This window comes from Echinops telfairi, unplaced genomic scaffold (genome assembly GCF_000313985.2).
Source record: "Echinops telfairi isolate 266 unplaced genomic scaffold, ASM31398v2 ScPeMD7_7424;HRSCAF=8462, whole genome shotgun sequence".
NCBI lineage: Eukaryota > Metazoa > Chordata > Mammalia > Afrosoricida > Tenrecidae > Echinops > Echinops telfairi.
Genome location: NW_022111324.1, coordinates 85,227,018 through 85,244,272, shown reverse-complemented (window position 1 = coordinate 85,244,272; position 17,255 = coordinate 85,227,018). Strand labels below are relative to the sequence as shown.

Sequence of the window (17,255 nt, the reverse complement as noted above, 5' to 3'; positions counted from 1 at the left end):
ACATATGTACATGCCTGTATTTAGGCCTCTATAAATGTCCTTTGCCCCCTGGTTCTTTCCTTTATTTCCTTTTTACTTCCCTTTTGTCCCACCATCATGTTTGGCCTTCATTCAGGTTTAGTAATTCCTCGCTGCTACATTGCCCTTGATTGAGCCCCACTAGGCATCCTACAACCTTCCTTCCATTGATTTTAGTTCACTTGTTGTTCCCTTGTCCCTAGGTTGGTTGCCACCACCCTTCCTTTCTCCCACCTCCCCTTCTCCCGTATCCCCTCCGAACCATTGGTCCCATTCTTGTCATCTCCTAAGTATTTATCCTGCCTATCTTATATAGATAGACATGCAGATCCATTAATAAGTGCAAAAACCAGGCAAAGCCAAATAAAACAACAAATGATGTAAAAAACAAAGGAAACAAAACAATAACAACAGCAAAAAACAAAATAACAATAACAAAAAGAAAGCTTAAGTAACTTTCAAGAGACTTGAAAGCTGTGACACAAATACCTGTACAGTAATATTCAGTGCAGCAATATTCACAATAACCAAAAGGTGGAAAAACCAAAATATCCATAGAAAATAAAAAGATAAACAAAAATATGGCACACATATACTACAGAACACGATAAAGGGAAATATAGTATTGATATATGTATAGCATGGATTAGCCCTGAAAATATTATGCCGAAAGAAATTGATTACAAAAGGAACAAGTATTATATAATCTCACTTATACGAAAGAACAGGAATAGACAAATGTAAAGATACCAAAGTTTATTAGTAGTTACCAGGGCTGAGGAGTTAGAGGGAAATGGGGAGCAGTGAGTTCTTGCTTACAGTGATAGAAAATCTTCAATAATTGTGATTATTGCACAGTATGCATTATTGATATCACGAAATTATATGCTTAAAATACTGAAATGAGAAATGTTAGACATACTTTCAAAACCATAAAAATCTTTAAAAATTAAAATAATTGTTCCCCAATTACACAGTAAAGAATTAACCTTGTACAGAATTATAGACCTTATTTCTATTTTTGAAATTATTATTTTTTTAAAATCATTTTATTAGGGGCTCATACAACTCTTATCACAATCCATACATACATCAATTTTTTTTAGTTGACACTTGACTGCTCTTCATTCCTAACCCTCTTTGCTCTTAACAACCTATACAGTCCCAGGTTCCCTGTCACTGAGTGAGCCCAGTTATCCCAGGCCAACTCTGGTTATTATATTGTTACTTATGAGCTGACCTTGCTTGGACCAATGATGGTTTAAGACAGGTCTACTGTAGCATTCCTGGGAGAGTTCTCTACACTTTTAAGAAGGTGAATCAAGAGGAGTGCTTTCCTGCTTCTGGACATTATTGTGTACTTTCAGTGCCAGGACCTGTGAAAGCCATCTTGCAGTTACAAGGAAATCAGTGTTACGCTCGAGAAAAAAACAGCAAAACCAGTTTCTTTAAATCTCAGTCACATTACTGAGCCACTAGCACAACCAATTTTGGAATTCACAATCTTGAAACTGTGTATTATGAGAAAAAGAAATGTTCTCTTTTTTTGCTGAAGTCCAAATGAAGTTTCATTTTTTGTTACTTGCAGCTGAATGTATCCCGATTTCCTGGGATATTCAAAAATACATGCTCAAATACACTGAACAAATTATAAAAGATTTCAGCTATAAAAACAAAAAATGATTAACAATGCTGAGAATCATTAAAATTCCATGGTGAACAGACATACAAAGTAACAAATAGTCCATCTCAATATTTTAAATAGGGGACATATTAGCAGTAGTTAAGTGTACAGGGTTTGAGTCTAAATTTGATGTGTGCTAAGGTGCCTGGCTAAAGCCCACAGTTTGCATTTCTCTACAAACCAAAAGGTTGGTGGTTAAAATCTACCTAGTGGTCCCATGGAAGAATGGCCTAGCAATAGGTTCCTGTGAGGATTGCAGCTAAGAAAAGCCTATGGCGAAGTTCTCCTTCGCCAGGAGTTCGTATTGACTAGACCACAGTGGTTTAGTTTGGGGTTTCTTTTTTCTCTCTCTCTCTTTTTTAATTTTTCTTTCTGCTTTCAAAGCAGTCTGCAAGGCCTCTATATTCTAAAGAAAATAGAATTACAGTATCTGAGGATTAAAGTAGATAATGATGATTTAGCAGTCACTGGCATAATAAATGTTCAATAATGTTGTTATTTTTATGCCGTGCACTTAATTAGCCCCTTATATTTTACAGACTTATTTTCATGAGACTCGTTCATTTGACTATCATTACAACATCTGAGTTAAATATAGCTAGAGACAAGGAAATAACCTTAGGTTACATTGAAATAGCCAAGATTTGAACGGACTGCCTCTATGCTCAATTAAAGAAGCAGCAAATCTTAAGTATGGAATAAAATCAGAGCCATTGATTGAGAAGCACAGAAATTTAGGGGGAATGGAGCAGACACGAATTTAAAATGAAGAAAAGGACCTTAATAACAGTCACAGGGAAAGAAGCTCTGTGTCACTCTAACTTGTGAAGTTGTTGTTGGCTACCACAGACTTGGCCCTGACTTACGGAGGATGCAGGCACAACAGAACCAAATGCTACATGGTCCTGCACCATCCCCGTAGTTGGTGGGGGATCAAACCATTCTGATTCATAGGGTTTTCTTGGCTGATTTTCTAATATAGATCACCAGGCCTTTCTCCCTAATGTCTTACTCTGGAAGCTCTGGTGAAACCTGTTCAGCATCATAGCAACATGAAAGCCAATAGTGAACATTTACATGTTTGTTGAGAAAAGTAGATCTGAACTTTAACCCTCCAAGGGCGGAAGATTAAGAGATGGGTCAACAAGTCAGATCAGCATAGATACATGTCACGCAATTCAAATTAAGCCTGCCCTTTAATTCTACTAACGTGAAAAAGATAATAGGTTGGCATTAACATGTACTCTGCTTCATAATATCATAAAATATTTTCATCAACGAATCAAAACTCAGAGGCTCATTGTTTGATAACCCCTCAAACCCTAAAGAACAAAACAAAGAACCTGTCTGCCATCAAGTTGATTCAAATTCATAGCTGACAACTCTTACTACCCCTAAACAAATGCTTTCCATTAGATGGCAGTGTATGCTCAGATTTAAATCTGAAGTGCTTTGGTCCCATGCTAAGGGCAGATAAGAACTGAGTGTATAGAAATAAAATGAAGAAGAACGTTCTTCACATGTCAGCATTCACTTTCAAGTATAAGAATGGCATGTAGTCATGACCTATGTGGCATACAAAACAACAAAACTCATTCTGAGAAAAATTCTAACCATTCCACATCGGGGGAGGTCTGGTTGCAGTTGTGTTACTCTGTTTGCATAGGAGAGAACATGTTTTCCTGATTTAGACAGAAAGATGAAAAAGTGGGCATCCAAGTACAGTAAAAGTACACTTAAACAATTCGCTTCAGTGTGTGTATGTTACACTCAGGTCTTTCAGCCTTAAATCTTTAGCAACATCGCTTTCCCGCGGGTATATTAAATAGGAGCTTCATCTTTGGGAGGAGGTGGTGTTATTTTCTATACTGACATACTTTTGGGACCTCAGCATTATATCACACCCCACAAATACATTTTTATAAAAATTTGTACGAATTTCTTTGATGTCACTCTTCCTTATTTTCAATCAAGAGTGAGAAAACCGGCCATCTTTTCCTGATTAGAAAACCAAACTGATTAGAGAATATCAGATTTCCATTGCTCATCAAAACCACATGAAAATAAAACAGGCATTAGTGGAGCATCCATTTTCTACTTTAAATAGTCATTCCCACTAATTATTTCACAAACTAAACTTGAGGGCATATATAAAAAAGGGAGAAAAATTCCATGTTTAGACCTCCATTGCTATTAAGGTACTGTCTCCAAAGCTAACGTATATAAGCTCTCAGAGAGCAGGTGAATAGCACTTCCAAGAAGCGAAATCTAGTGAAGGCTTTCACTTAATCTGAGCCTGTTGTTACTCTCTTTTTCAGCTGCCACAATTTGTCTTCCTTACAACTTAAAACATACAGAAAACACATACGTTTGTGACAACCAGCATAAAACATTAGAAACAAGACTTTTTTACAAGCAAATTCTAGTCCCGATTCAAACTGAAGTGTTTTTCTGAACAATTAGTAACATTTTTATAAGTATCAAGGAACCATGTATACAAAAACATCAGTTAAAATTTCTAAAATATAAAAGGCTTTCGCAGTCAAAGGCAGCCAATAAATCCAGCTGTTAACTCGGCTGAAAGATGACAGCATGCATGCTGGGGGACACTAATAAAATGTTTATTAAGCCCTGACTCATACAGAAAGCAACACAGAAATGATGCTCTCCTCTTCCCCCTGGCTTTTCCTCCTCCGAAGAGCTGGTCACAAATGCCTTGGCCCTACACTGTCCCACAGAATATAATAGCTGCCAAGTGCAGAACATGTCCGTGCATATTCTCCTTGTAAGCAAAAGGAAAGGGCTCCTCCCCCAAAGACGGCCCCGCCACTTTCATCTTAGGATTCATCTTGAGTATTTTACTAAAAGTGCTCATTATTTAGACTTCCTCGATTAATACATTTCAACAAGCAAATAATAATAAACTCCTCCTACTTCCTCTTTGATGACACTTTTAAAAATTAAAATAAGTCCTCTGCAACTTTTAAACTATATATATATTTTAATTTAAGACTAAAAGACACCATTAAAAAGAAATAAAACACAGGCAGGATAGAAATACTCTCCAAGATTCTGAAATGAATGCAACACCATTCTCTCCCTAGACCAGATCTTTTATTTGAAAAATGATAAATCAGTACACAAACAAAACCCACAGCAGCACTGTAACATGGGCCTTCTTTTTTTTCATTCCTTTTTCTTTCTCTAAAGGAAGAGTTCTCTATCTGAGGGCAAAGAATTACATGAAATTAATGGTTTTCTTGCTGGGAACTTTAAAATAAAAGAAACTTCGGAAAAAGAGTATTGTTTGTTAATTTTCTCCCCATATCAGTAGTTCATGAATAAATATACATAATACTATTTTATGATTTAAAAACAATCTATTACCCTTAAATCTTTTATTTCTGGTCTTAGAACAGTTCTCAATAGACCTTTTCTTAAGTGGCACAAAGAGAATCAGAGTAACAATGATTGCCATTAATTAAATACTTCCTGTGAGCTCCACACTATGCCAGGAGCCCTGGTGGCAGACGGGTTAGGCGTTGGGCAACAAACCCAAGGTCAGCAGTTCAAAACCATCCGCTTCTCCACAGGAGAAAGAGGCCTTCTACTCCTGTGAAGAGTTAGCGTCTTAAAAACCCACAGGACGGTTCTACCCTGTCCTAGAGGGTCCCTATGAGTCGGCATCGACTCGATGGCGGCGAGTTTTTCTTGTTTTTAGAGGTTTACATGCATTAACTCACTATATCGTCCCAAAGCTATGAAAAAGGTTCATTTTGCATCTGAGGAAACTAAGGTAAAGATAAATTAAGTAATTTTCTCAAAAACAGACTGTTAGTAGGTGGCAACGAAGTAATTCAAACTAAGGGAGCTGGCTCCAGTTTAAACAAGGCCACCTCTCAAAAATGGGAGAAATTTTTTTAAAAAGTAAAAAGAGTCATTACTCCTGACTGTTGTTACCAAAGGGTTATCCTTAAACATAAAAGAACATGCTAGTAGAGACAACTCCAGCCTGGCTCTTAGTAGACAGCAGCAGTAATAAATCCAATAGAAACAGTCAAAGGGTGAGAGAACTTGAAGAAGAAAGATCAAATAGGGTTTGGGTTACATGCCAAACTAAAAGCTAAAGAAATCAATATGATATTAAACTATACACAATTTAAACCTAACATTGTTAAGTTTTGTCTAATGCACCATCAACACCCATACCATTTCCCTACACGCCTTTTGCCCAGTTACAAAAGTGTCTGCTCCAGTGAAAGAATGAAGGAGCCCTAGTAGTGTAGAGGGTTATGCTTTGGCTGCTAACCACAGGTCAGTAGTACGAAACCACCAGCTACTCTGTGGGAGAAAGACAAGGCTTTTTGCTCCCGCAAAGATCTGCAGTCTCAGACGCAGGGGCAGTTCTTTTGTGCCCTATAAGGTCACTAATGCTAGAATGACAGTGAGGTTTTGTTGTTGTTTGTTTGTTTTCTGTTTATTTTTTTATGAGGATGATCTAAAGAGATTTTCTATTCTACACAGGTTCCATAAAAGCAGTGTTGAAACAGACCATCAATGTCTACTACAAAAATCACCATCAACCACAACATCTATTCATGCTTACAATGTGTTCAAATAAACATCTAGCAATTGCCATCCTTTTCTGAGCTTTTACAATCTTTCAACTCTTAAGAGAACAGTGAATTCCTTAGAACACCCCAAGAATGGCCAATATGCCAAAATGCTTCAAAGCAGGCACCTTGGACAGCCAAAGGCTTCTGTCAACACTTGACAATTTCCTAAGACAAACACCTGTGCCTTTCCTCTGAGCCAGAAGTAAACCTCAGTCTGTTAGAAAGAAGCTTGCTGTCTGAATTACTAGCAGTCTTCAAGTATAGGCTTGAAGGTTAAAATGCATAGAGTCTAATGGGGAATTTTCTCCATTCCTAGAAAACTTAAAATATAGTTTTATTTTAAAGATAGCCTTATTTAAGCATTAAAAAACGAATTTGTCACCTTTCTTGTTTATGAAGGAACACTCAGCAGACAAATCAGTAAGTACAAGCATTATGTCAGAACACCTATTACATACAATACACTGGAAGTAAGACAGAACCCTAAATAAGGAGTTTCAAAATGTTCATGAGCCCTGGTGACACTGTGGGTTAGACATTGGCCTACTAATCACAAGGTGAGCAGTTTGAAACCACCAGTTGCTTCTTAGGATTTAGATGAGACTCTCTACTCTCATAAAGATTTTACAATTTTGGAAACCCACAGGGCAGTTCTACTCTGAATCAGAATTGACTTTTTGGCAGTAAGTTTTGGAGTCAAAACGTTCATGGGAAAAATGATTATCATCTTTCAATTCCATTTTTTCCACTAAATTTATAAAGCCCCTTCATATAATAATGATAAAAATTACTAAAACACTGTAGTGGAGGGGGTTGGAATTACTGGCTAGAGGATAGACCCCAAAAGCAAGCATGCATCACGGCCAGTGGAAGATGCCATCATCACCTCGCCCCAAAAAAGCTCAAGTGAAATCAAAGATCTAGACCAGTGGTTCTCAACCTTCCTAATGCCGCGACCCTTTAATACAGTTCCTCATGTTGTGGTGACCCCAACCATAAAATTGTTTTCGTTGCTACTTCATAACTGTCATTTTGCTACTCTTATGAATTGGGCAACCCCTGTGAAAGGGTTGTTCAACCCCCAAAGGGGTCGCGACCCACAGGTTGAGAACCGCTGCTCTAAATCTAGTTGTAAAACAACAAGATAGTGTTTACCTGGCACAATTCTGACAGATAACTAATGAAAGATAACTAAGTCCAGATTGAGTATAATTAAAGGCAGAGGTTACAAAAAAAAAAGGAAAGGTCAGATTGAACCTAAGTAGTTTAAAATATTTCTAGAAAAATCAAGCAAACCGATAAATTGTAAATTCTATTTTGATTTCAAGGAAATGCTAAATAATTCAATTGAGCGACTTCAGATAACGTATTAATGCTCAAATCAAGTAATTATATTAATCATTCAAGCCTCAAGATGATTTCCTTCTAAATTGCATATTCAAAAAACTAAAACATTTTGCCCCAACTTTTCACTAATGGGAGTGGTCTCTAGGAACACAGCTGACCGGGCTTCAGTGTCTTCACTAACGCTTCCGGACATTTCTGGAGTTGTACTGTCTCCACTTAACTAAACAGGCGTTTTCAGCAATTGAAAATGGAGAGCCAAAGGATACTCACTTTTCAATCTCAATCCCAAGTGGATTAGCAGGACGTAAGGACAAAGGAGGAATTCCTTTATTCCTGTCAGTGCGCATATCATAATAATTCATTTCATCCACCCAGACAGCGGACTGATCCAAGATACCTAACAAAAATCAGAGTTATATCCTTAATAAAAGAAAGGTTCTAAATAAAGGTAATTTTTTAAGTCTTGTCATATTGATTTAATTTTCTAAAGACCAACTACTATTGCACGCTAAAATAAATTTTAAAAGATGTAAACACACAATAGCCCAGACTTTTTTTTGTGATGGCTAGGGGCTTACTTAAAAACACTGAGAATCTATAAACAGGAAAAAATAAAACTTGCCATGGTTTCATTGTACATTAATCAATAAGAAAACATATAAAGTCACTGAGAAAAAATCCTGCTAAAACAAGTATACTTTACAAATAATAAACACTCTGATTATTAAATATTACTGATAAATGGGGGAACTATTCAGGACATTAGCAGATAAGATGCAATGATGTGACGTATATAATATACGTCTATTGAAGAGACTATCCTAGAATTAAATAAACCAGTAGAAAATTCCTAGGAAATACCTAAATGAAACTTGAATAAGAAACAACCTTGGAAGTTTTAAGCTTCTTATTTATGTTGACTGTTGAAAATCAATTTCGTACATATACTTTTATATTAAGCATTCTGAGTTTCTTCACCTGGGCAGCATTAGGTACCTAAGGCCATATTTAACTACAAACAAAAATCAAACATTCGTTAAATGGTTCTTGAAAACACTCAACCATGTCTTTATTATCGTCTCCTACACAAATACTGACATTTTCATATTGTCATGATAGGGCTGCAAAAGTAGTAAACGCCTTCCTATTTCTCATTCTTTTTACAACGCTAAAAATGTTCTAATAATAAAAACAGCAGGTTGTCTTTACATTAGGCTGAAATCAACTTGGTATAGCCAACCACAAAATATCCCAACAATTCCTTATAGAAAAAAAGCAGTCAAATATATTTCAAGAAATGTACTGCTTGTGTAACTGAAATGACTGGATTATTCAGGAAAAAGGTGGGTGGGACCCTGTTAACAAAATACAATCTCTGAAATATGGCTTTGAATGAAAACAGAACTATTGTATATATGGACATGCACACATTGAGAGAGATATAAAGTTATATACATATATGAATATATAAATTCCAATTTATAAAAAAAAAATCTAGGAATTCAGGGATATTTAAAGGATAATGCTACCAAGAGGTTCAATGTTTGAAGTATTGTATATACTCGAGGATAAGCCAACCTATCAGCCGAGGCACCCAATTTTACCACAAAAATGGCATAAAAATGTGCTGAGAAACTCGGCTTGTACATGAATATACACAGGAATTTAGAAAACACAATTTGCAAACCTATTTACTTTTCTTCAGAAGAGAGAAAGAAGCTCTAGTGGCCTAATAAGCTAACCAATGGGTTAGTAACCATAAATTCACACCAACGAGCTACTCCAAACCTATAAAACAATAACTTTATACAGATGTACAGTCTTGGAGCCCTGTGGGCACCTCACTTCTGTCCCATACAGTCACTCTGCGGCAGACTGACTGGATGAGAGTGAGCAGCAGTCAGTGAGGTATATAAAATTGAAGTACTGCATGGGCTTAATTATGACTTATCATTATATGACCGTGTACTTGTGGAATCATAGAAATGAAATGACACTCCTCTTCTTTCAGTCAGGAGGACAGACCCATACAAAAATAGCTATGAGAAGAATTCAAGACTAACCTTGATTGAGCACTTACTACATGTCAAAGAGCCGTGGTGGCATTGTTGAGTACGCATTGCGCTGGTCACTGCGTGGTTAGCCGTTCAAATTCACCAGGTGTTCTACAGGACGAACAGCTGGCTGTCTGCTGTCATAAAGTCTACAGCCTCAGAAACCCGCTCTAGTCAGTGGGCTTGTTGTTTGGTTGTTTTTGGTGTGTGTGTGTTCTCAGTACTGTGTGACACATACAATGCTAACTAAATATTTTTAATTTTTCCTCTAATACTCTTAATCCAATGAGGTTGGTAATTCTTCCAATTTTTTATTGTGACTGTTTTGTGTCATCAATCTATTCTGACACATAAAAACTATTATATGACAGAATAATTTTTTACCATATAGTTTTCTAAGCTGTACTCCTTACAGTAGCAGATGGATAGGTGCTTCCTCCTGTGGAGTGGCCGCTGGATTTGAAGTGTCAATCTTTTAGTTCGCAGCCAAACACTCAGTATTGGATTACCCAATCAACAAGGTAAACACAGGCTTACATGTACTTGCTTGCTAACCTGTAGGAAACCATTTCACAGTTTTTACCACCTCAAAGATTCTGATGCTAGGTATGGTTAGCATCCATTTCTCTCCGGGGCCGGCAACACTTTGCTGCATAATCAAAGACTCTGCACAGCAACAATCTCTGACAGCGATGGAGTGCCCAACCTGCCAGGTAAGCAAGTTAAATGCTTCATGTTTGGCATCACATAGCTTAACAGGGACCATGAGGCTGTTTGTGCCAAGTTAACCCATGAAGTCACGAGACAGTAAGTTACACAGCAGACACCGGTCATGCCCAGATTAGAATTCAGAGTCTGGTTCCGCAGACCCAGCTCAGATACACTACTAATACGAGGAAGCCAGTGTTAGCACATAAACAGTAATATTCAAAGTGCCATGAGGTACTAAGGAAAGTAAGCCCTCCTACTTTGGAGAATTAAAAGCAAATCCAATATTGAAAATATTTTATCTGGGCTTTGACAAAAAGGAAAAAGAAACGATTTAGATAACATTATTGACAATTTGGCCAAATCAGAATATCACACCTCAAAACTATAAAATCGTTAAAAAGAAATGTGACATAAGGATCAAAGAACCAAAATTATCACATCAAAACATGACATAAACAAATCCTTAAAGAATTTAGAATGGGAGCACTTATCATCCTTAGCCTTTGTGGACTGTGAGCTCAACAAACTGCATTGTCAACAAAAATACAAACTTTAACTTTCATCCTATTCTTGTCAAAACAAAGATAAACTGAATTTAAGTTAGTGAGATAAGAGAGTAGGTAGATCTCATACTAATCTACCAACGTAAGAAGATAAAACCTATTTTCTTCTTTAGAATAAAGTCACGATGGATGATACCTATTTTTTCAGGCTTGAGCAGTTTGAAAGAGACTGTGGAGGTTCCTTTGCCACCTGACTTGGTTGTGACAATGATGTCTCCTTTATCATTTTTGGCTTGCCCCACTCGACATACTATTTTACTTGCCGACATCCATTCTGCAGTCAGGAGGCAATTATGTCCACAAATTGTCAGACCTGGAAACATAAGCATGACATAATAAAGTTCAAAAGAACAGTGATAAGACTTTAAACTTCCCTATTGTATGAAAAAACAAATTATCCTCTTAATAATCTCAGGTCTTTTCACAAGATGTAAAATGCATTTAAAAATCATATTTTCTTGCTCAATAGTTCTTTTTATTTTTCAATATAACTAATCGTAGGAGCTCTCATGGTGTAGTGGTTGTGCAGTCGGCTGCAATCAGCATGGTTGGCCGGTTGAAACTACCAGCAGCTCTGTGGAAGAAAGCCTGTAAACAGTTACTGTCTCAGAAACCCATGGGGGTCATCATGAATCAGCATGGACGTGATGGCAGAGAGTTATAACCAAAATTATTTGCAAATATATTGCTGTTCCTTCTGATTTTTGTCTAATAGGTTTTTATCTTATATCAACAAATTAATTATTTTATGCTCTTTGTGTGTTTTCTTAAAGCATCAACAAAGTTGGAAATAATTTATTGTAATTACATCTAAACTTATAGATTATACCATTAGAAACTTAAGCTATATTCATATTTATTAGAAGGGAAACTATTGCTACAACTAGAAGTCTCAGTTACTTGTACGAAATTTTAAAGCATATAAATAAATTTATGTATCATTTCCTACAAACATTCTACGCTCACCAATCTTCTTGAAAATAATCTGTATTTGCATTTTTAACCAGTGTTCAATTATTCATTATTAAATTAACATGTGTTAGATTACATGTTGTATTACAAAATGGACCCAATCATAGTTTTTAAATATTAATTCTTTTGAGAGTTCTAAACAAAAGTAGATAACTCTATTTTAAACATCAGTAAATGTTTTAGTAAAATGTAAGTTTAGTAAAATGAGGTCTGGCATTACTGGATTATTATCTCATTTTTTGTTCAAATGTCAGTTTACATCATGATAATTCATACTGTCTTAGTGTTTTCCTAATGATTCTGTCACTACTTCTGTTTTCACAGCCAAATGGCATTCCAGAGAGGTGGCCTCAGATTATTCCTGGATATCACCTGACAGTAACCTACTCAAGGAAACAGTGACAGGTTACAATGGGTGAGGCTGTCCCCAGGTGAGATACCAACACTCCAAGTGGACACACTGTGGGATACTCTCCCAACTGATTTTATGGGCATTTTCTATTTCCACAGAGCAAAGAGAATAAGAAATGTCCATGGGGAAAATAAACGACTTACAAATAGGTCAATGAATTCCAAACAGTTAAACCTCAAGGGAAATTTGCCCAAACCCATCATAATCAAACTTGCTAAATGTTAAATCAAAGAAAGATTTTTGAGAGCAGTTCATGAACATGAAATAAATACACCTTACAAAGAGACCTCAGTAACAGTGTTGATGTCTCATCAGAAGCCATGCAAGCAAAGAGGCAATGGGATGACATAAATAAAACCCTGAAATAACTGCCACCAAGAATCACGTATGCAGCAAAAGGATCTTTCTAAAGCAGGGCAAATTTAACTTATTCCCTGATAAGCAGAACTTAGAGCATTTATCGCCAGCAGACTCGCTCTACAGGAAAAATTAAAGGAGGTCTTACAGATAGAAAACCAACACCCCAGACAGTTCAGATTGAGAAAGACAGAAACCCAGCTAGCAAGATACATTAAATTCCACAAAAGCAAGATGAACCTACAAAACTGATTTCAGAGAGCGAGAAGAATTAAGTTGGAAATCATGACAACTTAAAAGTAAAATGAATAGTATAATTATAAAACTTCTATAAAGAAAGTAAATAAATGCAATTCAAAGATATAACAGATAGTTTTAGGTATGTTGTTGTTGTTGTTAGGTGTTCACTGAGTTGGTTTCACCTCATAACACCCCTGTAAAACAATATATGAACAAAAAAATGAAACACTACTTGCTATTTGTTATCTTCACAACTATTATTCTGTTTCACCCCATTGTTGCAGCTACAGTGTCAATCCATCTTGTTGGGGGTTGTGCTCTTTTTCGCTGACCCGCTCTCTACTCTCCCAATCAGGATGCCACTCTCCAGGGAATGGTTACTCCTGATATGTCAAAAGTAATGGAGATTAAGTCTTGGTTCTATGGAACATTTCTTCCACCAATTTGTTCATTCTTGTGGCACTCTATTCTAAATTGTTCTTACGCTGGCAGTCATTGTTACAACGACTGTCCTTCGCTGCCCGTCTGTCTTGGTTACCAAACCTGACATCCTTCTCTTGGTGTCTCGTGACAACATGTCCAAAGGAGGTAAGACAAAGTCCCACCAACCTTACCTCCATGGAGCACTCTGGCCGCACGTTTTCCAACAAACTTAGATTTGTCTTTTTAGCAACCCATGATATTTTCAATATTCTTCTGCAACACCACAATTCAATTGCATTCATTAGTATATAGTCTTTTATTCAATGTCCAACTTACACATGCATATGAGGCAACTGAAAATACCATGGCTTGGAACAGGCACACCTTAGTCCTCAAAGTAGCATCCTTGCTTTGCAGTACTCTAAAAAGGTCTTGTGCAGCAGTTTTGCCTACTGTAACTCATATATTGATCTCTTGATTGCTGCTTCCATGAGCAACAATTGTGGATGCATGCAGGACCAAATCCTTGACAATTTCAACCTTTTCTCCATTTATCATGATGTTATCTGTTGTCCAGTTGTGAGGATTTTGATCTTCTTTACATTGAGTTGAAAGCCATACTGAAGACTGTAATCCTTGCTCTTTAATAGCAAGGGACTCAGGCCGTGCCCACTTTAGCAAGCAAGGCTACAGTATAACAAAGGTTGATAATAAGCCTTCCTCCACACCTGATACCACAGTCTTCTTCATATAATCCAGTTCCTCTGATTATCTGCTCAACATCAATGTTGAATAAGTATGGTGAGAGGCTATGTCACACACCTTTCTTGATTTTTAACACATGCAGTATACCTTGTTCTGTTCACTAATTTGAAAAGATTCTGTCTTAAGGCTTGGTAGGGGAGAATAGGAATTCAGGAATCAGAACACTGGACAGAGTCTCTAAGCCCCTGTTAGGTGAGAAACCAGGTGGGCAGCATCAAAATGGGTCAAGAAAAGGAGACTCCAGAGGTCCTAATAAGGATGCATGCTGGTGAGAGGGAAGAGTTTCCTTGAGAACAGTGAAGTTCAAGAGCCAAGGGGTACGGACTCCAACAGGAAACGAGGTTGAAATTTAACGTGCCGAGCAGTGAGAAACAGAAAAGCCATGACTCACAGAGCATGCAAGGAAAGCGATACAGGCAGCTGTACAAGTAGGGAAAAGGAAAGTCAGCAAAAATAGCCACGAGGCTGTTTTGTACTCAACTGGAGGAACCAAAGCTCCAGAGAAACTTTCAGAAGGAAGGACAGGGCTTGGTGAAACATTATCCAGAAGATGTCATAAAAGAATTTTAATAAAAGAATCAAAGAAAAAAAACAATTCTTTCATTTTAGTTCAGATGTTTCTGTACAGATCACAGTGGTAAGAGTTAACATCCTCCTTATTTAAAAAAAAAAAAAAACACTTTCCATAATTGCCCAATATAAAAATATGTGTCCCCTGGGGACACAAGCAGAGTCATTGACCTTACCTATGAGGTCAGTTGGACCAGTGCCCAGGTTCTCTCCTCGAATTGTGACTTTGGTCCATGGAATTCCTTCTTTGGGAGAGATCCCTGTCACAAGGGGTGGGTGTCGGGGTCGAGACATAATGCTTCTGAAAGCAAATAGGCGATCGAGTTATAGAAGTGATCTGTTAAAACAAAAAGAAAAAAAATAGTGACAAACAAAATAATCTGTAACTAAAAATAACAGATAGTAGGTATTCATTCAGTATCAACAAATAAAAATATTCTCAAACATGCAAGGGGGCTTCAAAAAGTGGCAAAAATCCATTCTCTTTTCATCCTATTTCTCATGAACTTTTTGAAGCCCCTTCACATAGTTCTAAATATTTTAACTGCCTGTCAGTTAAAATCCACTGAATGTCATTTATCCTCTCAGTAAACATCTACTATACATTAAGTTTATTTAAGGCACTTAGATTAATGCTACGAATCCCTGGTGGCGTAGCTGTTACTTGCTAAGCTGCTAATGGTAAGGTCAGCAGTTTGAAACCACCACATGCTAGATGGGGGAAAGACTAGGCCTTCTATTCTCATCAAGAGTTGCAGTCGCAGAATCCCACAGGTGCACTTTGACCCTGCCTATAGAATCACTATGAGTCAGAATCAACTCAATGGCAGTGACTTTGGGCTTATTGCTGTAAAGAATATATTAGAAGAGTAATGGAAAACAAGGAACTCTCAATATAACACCACGTAGAACGCAATGTCATAATTTACCTCCCTGCCTATATCTGCTGAATCCCAAATGTTTACCAAGAACTGTGATACCAAAACCAAACTCACTGCCATCAAGTCAATGCAAGCTCATAGCAACCCCATAGGACAGGTTATAACTACCTCAGAGTTTCCAAGATGGTGTCTGTTTATAGGGGTAGAAAGCTCCATCTTTCTCCCATGGAATGCCTGGAGGTTTCAATCTGCTGACCATATGGATCGCAGCCCAATGTATAACCACTAGGCCATAATCCTATGATAGTCATGTTAATATACTACCACTTAAAGTTTGACTTCCAAGTTATATAAGGACGCTCTTTGGATTAATTATTTTCATAAACATTATAGTACATAGGCATACTGAATTTTGATTAGTTATTTTTATACTTTGTGTACTTTCTATAGCACCTCCTGGTTTGTACACAAATCAATGCACTGAAATTCTTACAAACGTAGAATGCAGACATACTGAATGGTCAATGCAGGGGGAAACTGTGGAACACACAATCAATTGCTCCTATGCAAGTTCAAGTTGAAGTTCAAAAAAATTAAAACAAGTTATGAGAGCAAAAATACAAATTTGAGTATATTCCCCCTGAAGTTAAAGACCATCTCAAGAAGAGATTTGACACACGGAACACTAACGACCAAAGATAAGGATACAAATGATCATTAAAGGAGACAAAAGGGATTATCAGAAGAAACTTTTTATAGAATGTGAGATGCTAAAACAAGGGGAAGAAATGACGGAAAACGACTGAACAGATTCTCAAGGGCAGCTCAAGAACCCAAGGTGCAGAATTATAATAAAATATCCAAAGGCCTAGAACTAGAAAAGCAAAAGGGAAGAGCAGGCCTTTTTTCCAAGCTGAAACAACAAAGCAAACATTCGATTGCTGAGTTATAATACTGAAGGCTCATCTAGGCAAAATACTGAATGACACACTGGCAAAAACAAAGCTCCAGGAATGGACAGAATACCAAATGAGATATTTCAAAAGCATGCAACATAGGTAGCACTCATTTGTCTATGCAAATAAATAAGGAAGACAAGTATTGGCTAACCAACTGGAAATGATCCAAGTTTGTGTCCATGTTTGTGCCAAAGAAAGGTAGCATTCCAAAGAAAGTGATTAAACAGGATATGGAAATATAGGGCAATATCATTAATGTCACACACATAAACTTGATGAACGTAATTCAAAAACAGATACAGCAGGACATCAAGAAACTGCATTCAGAATAGGGCATGGAACCAGGGCTATTATTGCTGATGTCACACAGATCTTAGCTGGAAAAAAAAAAAAATCCCAGAAAGACGTTAGCCTGTATTTTACTGACTATTCAAAAGCATTTGACACTCTGAATTGTGACAAATTATGGATATAATTGTGAAAGACGGGAATTTCAGAGCATTTAATTATGTAGAACCTGTACATAGACTGAGGTAGTTTATTGTGCCAACCTGGCCAATAAACACCTGTGGGGTTAGTTGTAGGGTGGAGGGATAAATGGCTCCGTAAGCCTTGCCTTTCTAGTTCTCAGGTCTCTTGCTTTCTGATGGTCAGACCAGGGTGCAGCTGCCTTAGCCAGTTCC

At 37.1% G+C, this 17,255-nt stretch overlaps 1 protein-coding gene across 1 annotated transcript in view; it reads right to left on the bottom strand.

Moving 5' to 3' along the window:
* The window catches only part of EXOC2 (exocyst complex component 2), a 235,661-nt gene that overhangs the window by 184,999 nt on the left and 33,407 nt on the right, over positions 1 to 17,255 (bottom strand). Inside the window, exons 2-4 of the mRNA XM_004712158.2 lie at positions 14,909 to 15,069; positions 11,130 to 11,306; positions 7,936 to 8,062 (exon numbers count right to left, since the gene is read on the bottom strand). Coding sequence (XP_004712215.1) covers positions 7,936 to 8,062; positions 11,130 to 11,306; positions 14,909 to 15,026 — 422 coding nt within the window. The 5' untranslated portion in view covers positions 15,027 to 15,069. The remainder of the gene's footprint in view (positions 1 to 7,935; positions 8,063 to 11,129; positions 11,307 to 14,908; positions 15,070 to 17,255) is intronic.